General features: G+C 37.7%; 1 protein-coding gene across 1 annotated transcript; it reads left to right on the top strand.

The window, feature by feature from the left end:
* Nucleotides 1-2,471: 2,471 nt before the first annotated feature.
* Nucleotides 2,472-9,955, top strand: DNAAF4 (dynein axonemal assembly factor 4). Its single transcript, XM_032195118.1, has 9 exons — nt 2,472-2,604; nt 2,863-3,010; nt 3,670-3,803; nt 5,104-5,344; nt 6,068-6,213; nt 6,776-6,885; nt 7,230-7,383; nt 8,248-8,353; nt 9,841-9,955. The coding sequence occupies exons 1-9, from the start codon at nt 2,482-2,484 to the stop codon at nt 9,948-9,950; spliced, it is 1,272 nt and encodes a 423-aa protein (XP_032051009.1). The 5' UTR covers nt 2,472-2,481; the 3' UTR covers nt 9,951-9,955.
* The last annotated feature ends 2,393 nt before the right edge of the window (nt 9,956-12,348 follow it).

Here is a 12,348-nt window from a genome sequence, read left to right as displayed (position 1 = left end):
ATTTCAGGAATTGCTGTATTGAAAACAGGTCAGGGTTGGAGGCATGAGAGGTGTTGCCTTTATACCTGGAGACTCATCATCTGCTAAAGGATGGTCTAAATCTGAATTTCCATGTAACTTGAGGGGGGCAAACTCTTAATGTATTTGTTCTTTTCTTATTTTTTTTGTCTGAAATGTGTAGTAATTGAGGGATTTTTACTTGAAAGACAGTGTATCCTCCAAGCCTTTGTATATGGCCTCTAGAGCAGATTCTGTGTTCTTTAAGGGCCATCTGACTTGGACTTTTTTGTTCATATTTTCCTTTCAGAGAGAAATTTTTTTTCAAAAAACGAGTTTATAAAAAAAAGCAAGTTACCTATCTACTGCCATCCAAGCAGTGCAAAATATGAACTAATCAAGGTTGTTGACATTATTTTTTTAATAATGATGTGGTACTTGACCCATTTAGGAGAACAATTATAAAAATCTGAATCAAGTGTTCTTGGAAAATGTGTATGGTAGATTTTTGTCCAGCGCTGCATGTAACTGTGTTGCTTTCTGTTGTCCGGTTTCAGTTTCTTTTAAAATAAAGATTTTGTGTGTGTGTGTGTTTGTCTGGGGAAATTGCCTTCCGATTTATGAAGATGATGCAATGTGTAAGTTAACTCTTGAAATGTTTTGCCTGTGAGAACACATTTGGATTGGGCATAATCCTGCAAGAAACTGTAAGATCAAAAAAGGCAGCTTCTGCCTCTATTAGAGAAGTCTGCTGTTCTCTAGAGGCATTAATCTGAATTAACTTCAAAGCAGATTAGAAAAGGTCTTGCACCATGAATCCTGTTATTTCTTGAAGGAAGGCTTAGTCATCATTTGCCTGAATAGATTTGATATTTATTTATTTATTTATTTATTGCTTTTGGGAAGACATTATGCAAATAATTATTTATTCCAATTAATAAAATGGGGAAGAATTTTGCGGGGAGGGGGGGATTATTAAACAAATTAGGTAAGGAAATGCAGAGTACTACAAAGATACTTTTTTAAGCCTCCAAAGCCATTAAGAATAAAATAACCTCCTGGAAGATATGAATATATTAGGAACTAGAAGCTCCAGAGCAATATTAGTAAGATTTGATGGGAATAGAAGTCTCCATCCTTCAGAACACAGGAAATAGGAATTTAAAGTTTTTCTAGGGAACGTTTAATCTCTTCCTTTCTCTCACTACAAAGCTTCTTGCACTTTTGACTGATAAAGTAGTAACAGCAGAAGAAAGATCCTGAACGGACCTCTCTTCTAGTTTATTTTGCAAGTGTCACAGCAAGAGCTCAGTCATTTGTCCAAGCAAGCTATCAATGTGGAACGTCTCTGACACAGGTGCTGGTTTTGTAGATGCATATCAATACAACATGGGGAAGGGGGATTGGAGTGGTTTTTGTTTGTTTGTTTGTTTGTTTGTTTAAAAAAAAACAAAACGTACTGAAGCTATTTTGTGTAACTTAAGAAGATCAAATACTGGTAAATGTACCTGTGGCCTATATTGTAAATTGTGTATGTGTAATGTCTTACTGCTGGCAGGAATAAATACTAAGCTGCTTCATTTCAGTATATTCTCTGTGATTAAACTAAAAACAACACGTGGATGACCAAAGCAGAAGGCCAGCACTCCACAAGTGTAAGACATATTCGTGAGTGGACTCTACAAAACTGATGAATGTGTTGGGGATCACCACAGCTGCGTTCTGGAGCGGTAGGGGATTTGGAATTGCTGTTACATTATAATCATTCTATCCAATGTTTCAATACCATAATTTTAAAACAGTAAGTTTTTTTTTTTTTTTTTGAAGGTTACATGTGCCAAAAAATTCCTAAAGTATTTTGACTTCCGATTAAATCTTTTTCCTCAGATACTTTTGAATACTCTGGGAATATGGAATTTGATTCCGATTCCTGTTGATGATACCAGGTCTGAAGCCAGACCCAGATGATACTGGTCTGGGTGAAGGGAGCTGGAGACTGTCCATATTGGTCAGATCATATCGATCATATTGGTTATTGTGGCTTTCTTCCTCGGAAAGAGTCTTTAAACCTTTGATACCTATCCGTATGTTGTACTGATGAAGAACTACAGTTAGATCTTAATCCTAACTGCTACTATTTGCTCGCTCCTTTGGAATACGGCTAATAAAATATGAGAACTGAATCTTCGCTGTGACACGTCAGCAACCTTACCAGGCGCGCCTGCTTTTAAACTTGGTGCCTCACGGCCCCGCGGCCAGGGGGCATGGAGGGGGTGACGGGAGCCCTGCTGGCCCCGGGGACCACAACTCCCAGCGTGCGCCGCGCCCCGCTCCCCCCGGCGTGCCATTGGCTGAGGCTGCGGGGCGCCTGCCTGCGGCCCCCGCGGGCGGTGAGGGGGAGGCGGAAGCGCTCCCTCAGAGCCCCGGCAGCGCTCCGCCCCCTCCCCCTCCTGCTCCTCCCTAGCAACGGGCGCTGCGGGCGCCATGCCGGTGTGGCTGCGGGGGCACAGCTGGCGGCAGAGCGGCTCCGCCGTCTTCCTCTCGCTGCCCGTGCCCGGCGTGCGGGTCACCGCCGCCAACATCTTCTGCACCGAGCGCTACCTCAAGGTGGGGCTTCCCTAGACGCAGCTGTTCATGCTATCCACATAATCACGAAGTGGAGGTCTACAGGAAAACAAACTGTTTCCATCTCTTATTTGCTCTAATAGGAGCTAAAATCTTGGTATGGCACACTCGGCAAATCAGCCTTGTCGGTAGCATGTGTTTCCTGAGGTTTGCTGTATGCTTGCACCGAGTATTTTGGCTGTATGGTAATTCATTACAAATTTAAGTATTAGTACATGCTCATTAATTATGTTTCTGTAGGTAAGCGTTCCTCCCTTCTTATTTGAAGCCATCTTATACGCTCCTATTGATGACACAAACAGCACAGCGAAGATTGGAAATGGAATTGTTTTCTTCACTTTGTATAAAAAGGAAGTGGGCATGTGGGAATCCCTAACTCTAGAGAATGGTAAGCTTGTGAAAAATAAGGTGCCAGAATACTAGCTTTACTGCTCTTCCAGCTATATTATTTAGTCTAGAAAAATATTACCTTTACCTTCATGGCTTTTTGTGTGTATCAGTAATTTTCAGAAAGCCTATGAACTCTGATCTGGCACTGAAAACTACGGTGTCAGTTGGGGATGTAATTATTCTGAATTACCTCTAGCTCCTTCATAAGAAATTGCAGGTGCTCTCTGTGGTTTTACTAGTTTCACACTGACCTTCAAAACCAACTGTTGGAGTTGAAGCGCTGAAGTACTGAAAAGAGAGAAACTACTAGAAAAGGCAGTTTTGGAGGAAAAAAAAAAGTGCTCTTACTTTACAGTTCAAGCTAAATTAAATTGTATTGCTCATTGTCTGTTCTCTTCTACTTTATTTTTTTTAAGAAGGAACGTGAGAACGTTATAGTGAGCACAAAACAAAGTTTCAAATAAAACTTACATTGAGTGTTTAAACGAATCTTAGATTTTCTTTTTAAGAGATGGACTTGATAAAGTGTGCTTTGTGGATTTTGAGAAGTTACATTTTCTTAGATAAAGTGGAAAGAGGATTTCTGTTTTTATGAATGTGGTATGTAACAGTAAAACTTTGGGCCTATGTTTCTGAAATATTTTTGTTTGTTTTAAGCTAGTAAGGAGAAACTGCAATATCTGAGAGAGAATGCTGTTCTAAAAGCCCATGAAAAGGCAAAAGAGGAGACAGAAGCAAAAAAAGTTACAAAACGAGAACATAAAAAATATGCTTTGGAGGCCACAATGAAGGTAAATTTGGAAAAATCTCTATCATACATGTAAACATAATTAATTGCCAATGAATCGGGCAGCTGCTTTAAGTGTACCTTAAAAATGTAAGAAGTACTAATTTTTATTACAGCAGTAGAGAATCTTACTTTTAATTTGCACTTAAAACGTATCTACTACCACATATAAAAATGATATAGAAAAAATATAAGAAGTTGTCATTTTACATTAATATTAATCATGAAAAATATTGGTGAGGAATTCAGATTTTCATCAGTTGAAAGGAGACAATAATAATGTAGCAAAATATTAATCTTCTGTAGCCTCTGCAACAGCACAAGTGTTTGGTCATTTGTTGCTTACAAAAACGTGGATATATAAAAACTTATTTATTCATTGTTGTTCTATATCAGGTGTTCACTGCTGTTATTTTTTGTATGTGGTATTTTTGTTGTTCTGCATTTTGTGTGTATTCTAAGAACCTTTTTTCCTTAAATGTATATTAAAACTCTGGTAACTTCATTTGTGTTTAAATGAACTTTTAAAGGTATGCAATGAACTTCTAAGATTGCATATGCAATTTCGACAAAAAATAATTTGCAATTAATAACTTTCTCAGCTGAAAGGCTATATCTATTCCCTGTATGTAATAATTCCAAAGAGAAGTAGACAGAAGAAATAATGCATTAAAATGAAGGTATATGTTCACATTTCTGTATATTCCACAGTTGAAATATAGCTAGGATATTGAAGTAAAAGTTTGGTTAATGAACAGTAAAGTGTCATCTTCTAGAATTGCTGGTAATTAGGGCCTCATCAGAAGGCACTTCCTACCTCTCTTACTAAAGTAATCATTATCATTATTGAAGCAGAGGCAGGAAGAGCTTTATCATCAAGTATAATAAAACAGTCCAAGTAGATTTAAAAAATAAAATAAAATGATTTTTTCATAATAAAGAAGGTATGTGAACAGCATGCTTTTCTGTGGTGAACCAAACTGAACTCTGGAGATAACAGGAAAACCTACCAAAGGTTTATTTGTGGATTGTATTCTTCAAAATATAAATAAAACTTTATTTTTGACTGTTCTGGGACCATACACCTACATAGTGGTAGTAAAATAGTTAAAACTTGTGACTTCTTTTAAAAGCTAATTAGAAATCTTTCCTAACTATTTTTAAGTGTCTTTCATAACTCTGCTTTTGAGATCATACTAATGGTGAAGATGCACTTAGGAAGTGAAACTGGGAAAATAACGGTATCTTTTACTCAGTTCTCTTATTATTGGATGCTACATATCTCAGTTTTATATTTCAAACAGCTAGAAGAAGCAGAAAGAAAAAGAATTGAAGAGCTGAAAGAACAGGAGAAGCAGAAAGTCACTAAGGAGTTGGAGTTATGGAAAGATCAGCTGAAAGATGTTGAGAATCAAAGGAAGGTACAAAAAGAAGGGCAACTACATGAAGAAGTAGAGCAACTAAAGGAGAAGAAAAAGGAAAAAATGAACAAAACTAACATTCCTAGTGAAGAAACTTTGAAGACCAGACTCAAACCTACAAAAGGTTGTATTATTGGGATGTGTTTTATCATTCTTCAGTGTGTGGATGTAACGTTATTCCTGGATGTTTTTAGTTCATCATTTATCTTTGTGTCCACTGTACTGAGTTAATTCTTTTATTTTGCAGTTATTTTTGTGTCTTTATTTTCTTGTGATTTGTTGAGCAATACCATGTGATTTTTCAGCTCTCATTTAAGTCCTTGGAAATAAGCGGGCAAGTTTTGTAGTAGGCTTTAGGAAAGTAGAACAGGAAGTCTTTCTAATAGTGTGTTGCACAGTTTCTGAGAGTGGAGTTCATGTTACCACTAAGGTATCCAACTACTAGTTTTCATAGAAGTAGGCAGTCTGCTTTCACTCTGTCCCATGCCTTAGCCCTACAGAGAGACAATAGTGAAGTAGATCAAGAGAAAATTGTTCATTCTTGTTTTGTTTGTATTGCACTTCACTTGCCCCAACAGAGAGTCATGTAAGTGACAGAGATGGTGGTGTAAGCAGAATGTACATTCATTCATGACAGTGTAGTCAGTAACAGATTGCATGATATACAGCAAGAATAAACATTGTTTGAAACTTTTCTTCAAAAGAAAAAGTCCAGACTTTTGCTATGCTATTATTAGAGATTTATTGCTAACATGCAGAATTAATAAATTAGGAATTTGGTAGAAAAAACAGGAAAAAATCACTTTTGCTTCATTTTTCATTTCCAGTACCCCAATTCTCTTTGTAGGTCGTGGTTCCTGTAGTATGTTTTCAGAAAACTTAAAGGAAGAGCAACTACCAGCTCCTCGATCTTCTGGTACAATTAAAATCAACTTCACGTCACGAGTTTTTCCTACAGCCCTACGAGAATCTCGTGTAGCAGAAGAGGAGGAGGTAGAGATTGTTCTCTTTTTAGTATGGTGCTTCTGTTATCTTCCAAGACTGTTAATTATTACTGTTTATTCTGGAAGTTGTCAAAAATGTTACCTGTACGGTATTCTCAACGGCCAAAGAATACTGTCTTATTTAAATCTTAATTTAAATAAAATATATATTAAAGATGTATATTTTCGCCAAACATGTGATTGTGGTAAATAAAGTTTCATTTCTTTTTTGTTTTTAAATTTGCAATATTAATTGAATTCCATGTAGTACAAGATTTGAAATTTCTTTATACTTAATTTATGTTAAGTTCTGTCTTAAAAAGAAACTCACAGAAGCTTACAGAGTGTCTAAAAGAGCTTTATTGAATATGTATTAGTAATGTAGTAACCTTACTTATCACATAGAAATATTTGGGGAAAATAGGAAAATCTTTCCGTCTTACATTATTAACTATTTCTCTCTGTCCAAAATACATGACAAATAGTACTCTTTTGATAGGACTGAGTGAATAAACAAAAGGAAAACTTAAATTTTACTTCAGAAATAATACTTTTTCATTATATATTAAAAGTGGCTACATAAACAAGCAGAAGCTCGAAGAATAATAAGTGATGATTTGTCTGAGCTGAAAGACTTAAAAGAAGAGGAGAAGAATCCAGACTGGTTAAAGGACAAAGGAAAGTAAGTTAGGTTCCATTTGAAGGTCTATTTAAAATGAAATAAGCAATCACAATCACATACATCACTTCAAAAAGCAGTCATGTGAATGCATAGAGGAGTTCATTCACCTTTTATTGATCTTCATTGCTTTTAGGCAGTGTCTATTTTTGCAAAGTTGTGTGTTGATATGCTATATTCTGAGCATTAAGTTTGACTGAACTTCACCTATGTTGTTCTCAGAAGTTACGACTGACCAAGCTGCTAAAATTTCTATTTAAAAAAAAATTTGTGGTTAACAATAAGTAGGTATTTATTTCATGATGCATCACCTTAATTAAATTACATTTCACTTGTTTTATACTTAGCAAAATGTTTGCAACAGGAAACTATCTTGCAGCTGTGAATGCATATAACCTTGCAGTCCGGCTAAACAATAAGCTTCCACTACTGTATCTGAATCGTGCTGCTTGCCATCTTAAACTGAGGAATTTACACAAAGCCATTGAAGATTCCTCTAAGGTATAAATATATAAGTTCTCAGACTGTTTTCTTACACATGATTGTGATTATTACTGTGATGCTTCTGTTTCAAGCAGGTCTGTAAATAACTATTAGTGCAATTCAAAATTTTTAAATTCAGAATTGATATGATGATGCTGATTGATCAGCACACATTTTTTTACTGGTAAAATGTTAAAGGAATACCTGCACTTGGGGAAAAAAAAAAAAAAGACAATTTTGAGCAGGAAAGGTGCAGAATATACACAAATACCCATTGTATTATGTTGTGGTGTTCTTCGCTTGGTGGGAAGAAAGAAAGGGTGATGATAGTGAGGACGGAGACACTTTAAAAACAATACAGATATTTTTAAAGGAGGGCTGGATCACCCCTATTAGCATCTCTCTCTTTTTTTTTTTTTTTTTTCTCTTGTGCAATGAGAGGGGAGTGACCTCAAATGATAGCTGACAAAATTTGGAGAAAGTTATTCCAGAGCTACTATCTTTTGAACTAATAAGTCTTGAGACTTGAAGCCACCCCCTCCCCTTTTTTCAGAGTAACTGGTGTTGCAACATGTGGTTTGTTTGTTTGTTTGTTTGTAGCATAATAGGCAATATCATTTATGAAAATAAAATACATTGTTTGAATAAACACTTAGCATAGTATGTATGAGTTTTTAGCCATGGCAATGACACTGTATTTACCAAACTATGAGACAGCAGATAGGAATCTTAGCAATGAGATTGACAAGCCATATAATTACATTTGAATAGTTACTTAGTAAGTGAAAAGAGTATGTGTGTAAATGGAAACAAACAAACCAGAATTATGGAAAATTATGGAAAATCTACCTCTATATATTTTTGCTATTTTCATTTGTAAAGGCACTAGAATTGCTGACACCACCTGTTCCTGATAATGAGAATGCTCGAGTAAAAGCATATGTGAGACGTGGTACAGCTTTTTGTCAGCTGGAATTATATGCTGAAGGTAAGACTTTGATTTTATGAACACACACACACGGATTAATACTGACAAGCAAGTAACTCTGTTCAGCAAAACGAGACTGCACGTCTTTATTTTTTATTTATTTTATTTTTTTTTAGGAAAGACATATTAAAGGAAGCCTATGCAATCTTTCTTTTTGTTAGGAACCTTTATACCTTAATTTTATTTTTTTAAATCTACTGGCTAATTGCAATTCTACTCTTTTTTTTCACATGTTTTAGGAAAATTGGTTTTACTCCTCATGAAAGCGATACAAATTAGCTTCTCTGTTGAGGAAAAGGCTTTAGTGAGTTGTGTATCTTCCCTTTGGTCTGCTGGTAGTCATTCTTTTTGTGCATAATGGCTGACTTGACTGTGGTAACTTGGTGGCCATGGAAGGTATTATTGTAGAGAAAATGAAAGGCATTCAAATGTGGGATGCAAACTCATGTGTAACTAGATTGCACAAGTTCTTTTGCATGTGAAGCAATGTTTTATTGGTTTTGAGTTTATAGTATTAGCAACTATAGAATGTACTGACTTAAAATAACCTGAAATATTTCTGAAACATTTGCTCGTGAACTGTGTAGTGACATATCTGTGTTGACCAGCAAGTCGTTTCATCAGGTATGTGTGATCTTTGTGACAGTACGTGTCCCTCTCAGGTTGGCTTTGTAAGGCAAAGTTACAAGTGAAAGATTATAATAAAAACTAAAGAATATTCAAAATGTCAATGTAGAGCTTTTCCCAGTTCTTATCTTTTTCTGCCCAGGAATCTCTTCGTTGTTTCCTTTCAATTTTATTTTCACTTGGAAACCTTATTAAAAAAAAGATAATTGAGGATTTATGTAATTTATTTAATTAATTCCTCTGCTTATGTTTTCTTTTTTTTTTTTTTTTGAGCTATCTTATTCACAGTTAATGCATTTTTTTTTTTCTTGTTTTCATGCACATTTGTTCTGTCATTGTTTTTCTGTCTTCTGCAGAACACTTTTGAACACTCCCCTCCTCTGTAATTCCTCTATCCGGTATGCTTATTTTTTAATTTAGACTGATTCTGATGTAGATTGGACTAAAGTGCTCATTTGTCTATTTATTAACTGAATGGCATGTTTTCAACAACTGCAAGACTGTCTGCAGGTAGGAGCCCTAAACTACAAAAAGTCTTTACACGCAAGAAAGCAGATAGTTGATGTGTGTATATGCACGTATGAATGAATGAGCGTCTCTGTTTCCGTATTTTGGTATCTGAAAATATATACTAGTGATGTTTCCACTAAAATGTTTTTAAAAATAATAAAAGCAAGATATAAATTTGGTTTACTGACAAAAGTAAATCCTATTGTTGTTCTGATCTATCTTGCTCAACAGCAAAATTCAAGAGCAATACTTCACGCAGGTGACTGGGAACAGTTACTTCCAGTTAGTTGCTAAAGAGGAAAACACTCTTGCGTTAATGACTGACATTCTTATAAATGTGTCCATATTAGGTCTCCAGGATTATGAAGCAGCTCTCAAGATTGATCCTAAAAATAAAACTATAGAAAAAGATGCAGAGAAGATTCGACATGTAATTCAAGGAACGATGCAAAATTCATAAAAAAATAAAATTAAAAAAAAATCAAAATTAAAAAGGACCTTTTTGAGAGAGGTGCCTTTGAGGGCATCAGAAGGAGTCTTGGTTCACGTTCTCTTTCATGTGTTGTTAACTAGACATTTTTTTTCACTTAGAGCACCGACAGAATTTATAGAAGATCAGATACATGAATTAATATTTTTTGCAGGTATGGTACTATAACAAATACACTTAGATATACTGTATATCCTTTTGATATGGAGTTGTCATGTTTTTGCTTTCTGTGATGTATTGGTTAGGCTGAATAATAAAACATACATTTTGTACTCGATGGCAGGTGTTTCTTCTAGTTGCTTGGCCAAGAGCCTTGAGAGAAGTGTTGAGCTCAGTCGGAAATGTTTGGGGTAGTTGCTGTGCTGTCTTTCCACAGATACCTACTGCATTGCAATGGGAGGAGGTGGATACTCCATTTATGGCAGATGAAAGGAGGGCAGTGCAGGAACTTTAGTGGTTCGGTTGATCATAATGCTCTACTTGCCAAAATATGGCTACTGTCTTTCATATAATTACTGAGAGGAAGCAGGGGGGCTAAGGAAGAGAGTCACAGAATCACAGAACTGTAGGGGTTGAAAGGGACCTCGAAAGATCATCGGGTCCAACCCCCCTGCCAAAGCAGGTTCCTCAGAGCAGGCTGCCCAGGTAGGCATCCAGACAGGCCTTGAATATCTCCAGAGAAGGAGACTCCACAACCTCCTTGGGCAGCCTGTTCCAATGCTCCGTCACCCTCACTGTGAAGTTCTTTCGCATGTCAGTGCGGAACTTCCTGTGCTCTAACTTGCAGCCATTGCCCCTTGTCCCATCCCCACAAACCACTGAGAAGAGGTTGGCTACATCCTTCTATCTCCCACCCCTCAGATGTTTATATACATTGAGGAGATCCCCTCTCAGTCTTCTCCAGGCTGAACAGACCCAGGTCTCTCAGCCTTTCCTCGTGGGGAAGATGCTCCAGGCCCCGTATCATCTTTGTGGCCCTCCGCTGGACCAGCGCTCGTGATCGTGAGGCTACTAGCAGCTGCTGGTAGAAGGCCTCATCAACATCCTCCTCCTGGTCTGGAGACCTGTAGTAGACCCCCACCACCGTGTCCCCCATACCAGCCCACCCCTTAATTCTTACCCACAAGCTCTCCACTTGTCCTTCACCCTCCCCCAGCTGGAGCTGGGTACACTCTAATTACTCCCTCACATAAAGGGCAACCCCACGCCCTCGCTTCCCCAGCCTGTCTTTCCTAAAGAGGACAGAGCCCTCAATGACAGCATTCCAGTCATGCGAGCTGTCCCACCACGTCTCAGTGATCGCAATGAGATCGTGGCCCCGTGACCGAACACAGATATTGAGCTCATCCTGTTTATTTCCCATGCTCTGTGCATCCGTGTACAGGCACTTTAGGGAAGTAGCAGGAGCAGTTACCCCTGGGGGATGCAAGAAGAAGATACTGGATGGGGAATCGGGAACGCTACCTTCTCTGAGGAGCCCTCAGACAATCCTATGGGAGAGCTCAGAAGTTTTTCCCTGTCTTCAACAGTGACAACTTCCCCCAGCCCATCTCTGTCACCTTTAGCTCCCCTCCCTTCCCCCATTGAACCTAGTTTAAAGCCCTGGTAATCAGCCCAGAGAGCTTGCTCCCCAACACACTTGTGCCCCACTTGCTCAGTTGGTGTCTGTCCATAGCCCACATTCCCGGCCTCTCAAAGGATGGCCCAAGATCAAAATACCCAAATTCCTGGTCCAGACAGCACCCACTCAGCCAATCATTTACCTGTCCTGTTCTGCTCCTTCTACCTGCATCCCAGTCACCCAGCGGGAGGACAGAGGAGAACACTACCCACACCCCCAATCCCCTCAACATCCTCCCCAGAGATGCAAAGTCCTTTTTAACATTCTTCGTTTTTCTAATAGCGGCTTCCTGGGATCCAACCTGAATGACTACAAATTGCAAGTCCCTAATTCTCTGTTTTGGTTTTGGAGTCTGTTAGAACAATTTGTGTACATCTTCATAAGATATTTGTATTGCAGTGATTTGTTACAATTACTAAAGGCTCTTTCTGAGGTAGACAGGCACGTTTTCTACTGCTGTGAAATAGACACAGTGCCCTCTCTAGAGGAAAGTTAGGGAAGCAGGTGTCTTTGGTGGTATGAGTAACACCACCTTGTCTCATTTAATTACATTGGGAGCAGATGGATGTTAAACTTGATGATTTCAACACCTGAGCTGGTGATACATATACTGTATCTAAGTCATATTTGTTATGTTGATATTAGTGTCCTGAGGTGCAGGAATGTGGAGACTGACCTTAAGTTTTAAAAGCAGAAAATACTTTTAATTAAAACATAAGCCTTCAAGTGAAATGACTCTTGCACTTA

Source organism: Aythya fuligula, chromosome 11 (genome assembly GCF_009819795.1).
Source record: "Aythya fuligula isolate bAytFul2 chromosome 11, bAytFul2.pri, whole genome shotgun sequence".
Taxonomy (NCBI): Eukaryota; Metazoa; Chordata; class Aves; order Anseriformes; family Anatidae; genus Aythya; species Aythya fuligula.
The sequence above is the reverse complement of the archived record's forward strand: the minus strand, read 5'-3'. Positions and strand labels throughout refer to the sequence as shown.

What these genes read in the sequence shown, in the direction of transcription:
- DNAAF4 (XM_032195118.1), top strand. Translation starts at nt 2,482, where the DNA reads ATGCCGGTGTGGCTGCGGGGGCACAGCTGGCGGCAGAGCGGCTCCGCC. An exon ending in CTTTGGAGGCCACAATGAAG is followed by an intron (nt 3,804 to 5,103) that starts GTAAATTTGGAA and finishes TATTTCAAACAG; the next exon opens with CTAGAAGAAGCAGAAAGAAA. An exon ending in GTGTAGCAGAAGAGGAGGAG is followed by an intron (nt 6,214 to 6,775) that starts GTAGAGATTGTT and finishes ATATATTAAAAG; the next exon opens with TGGCTACATAAACAAGCAGA.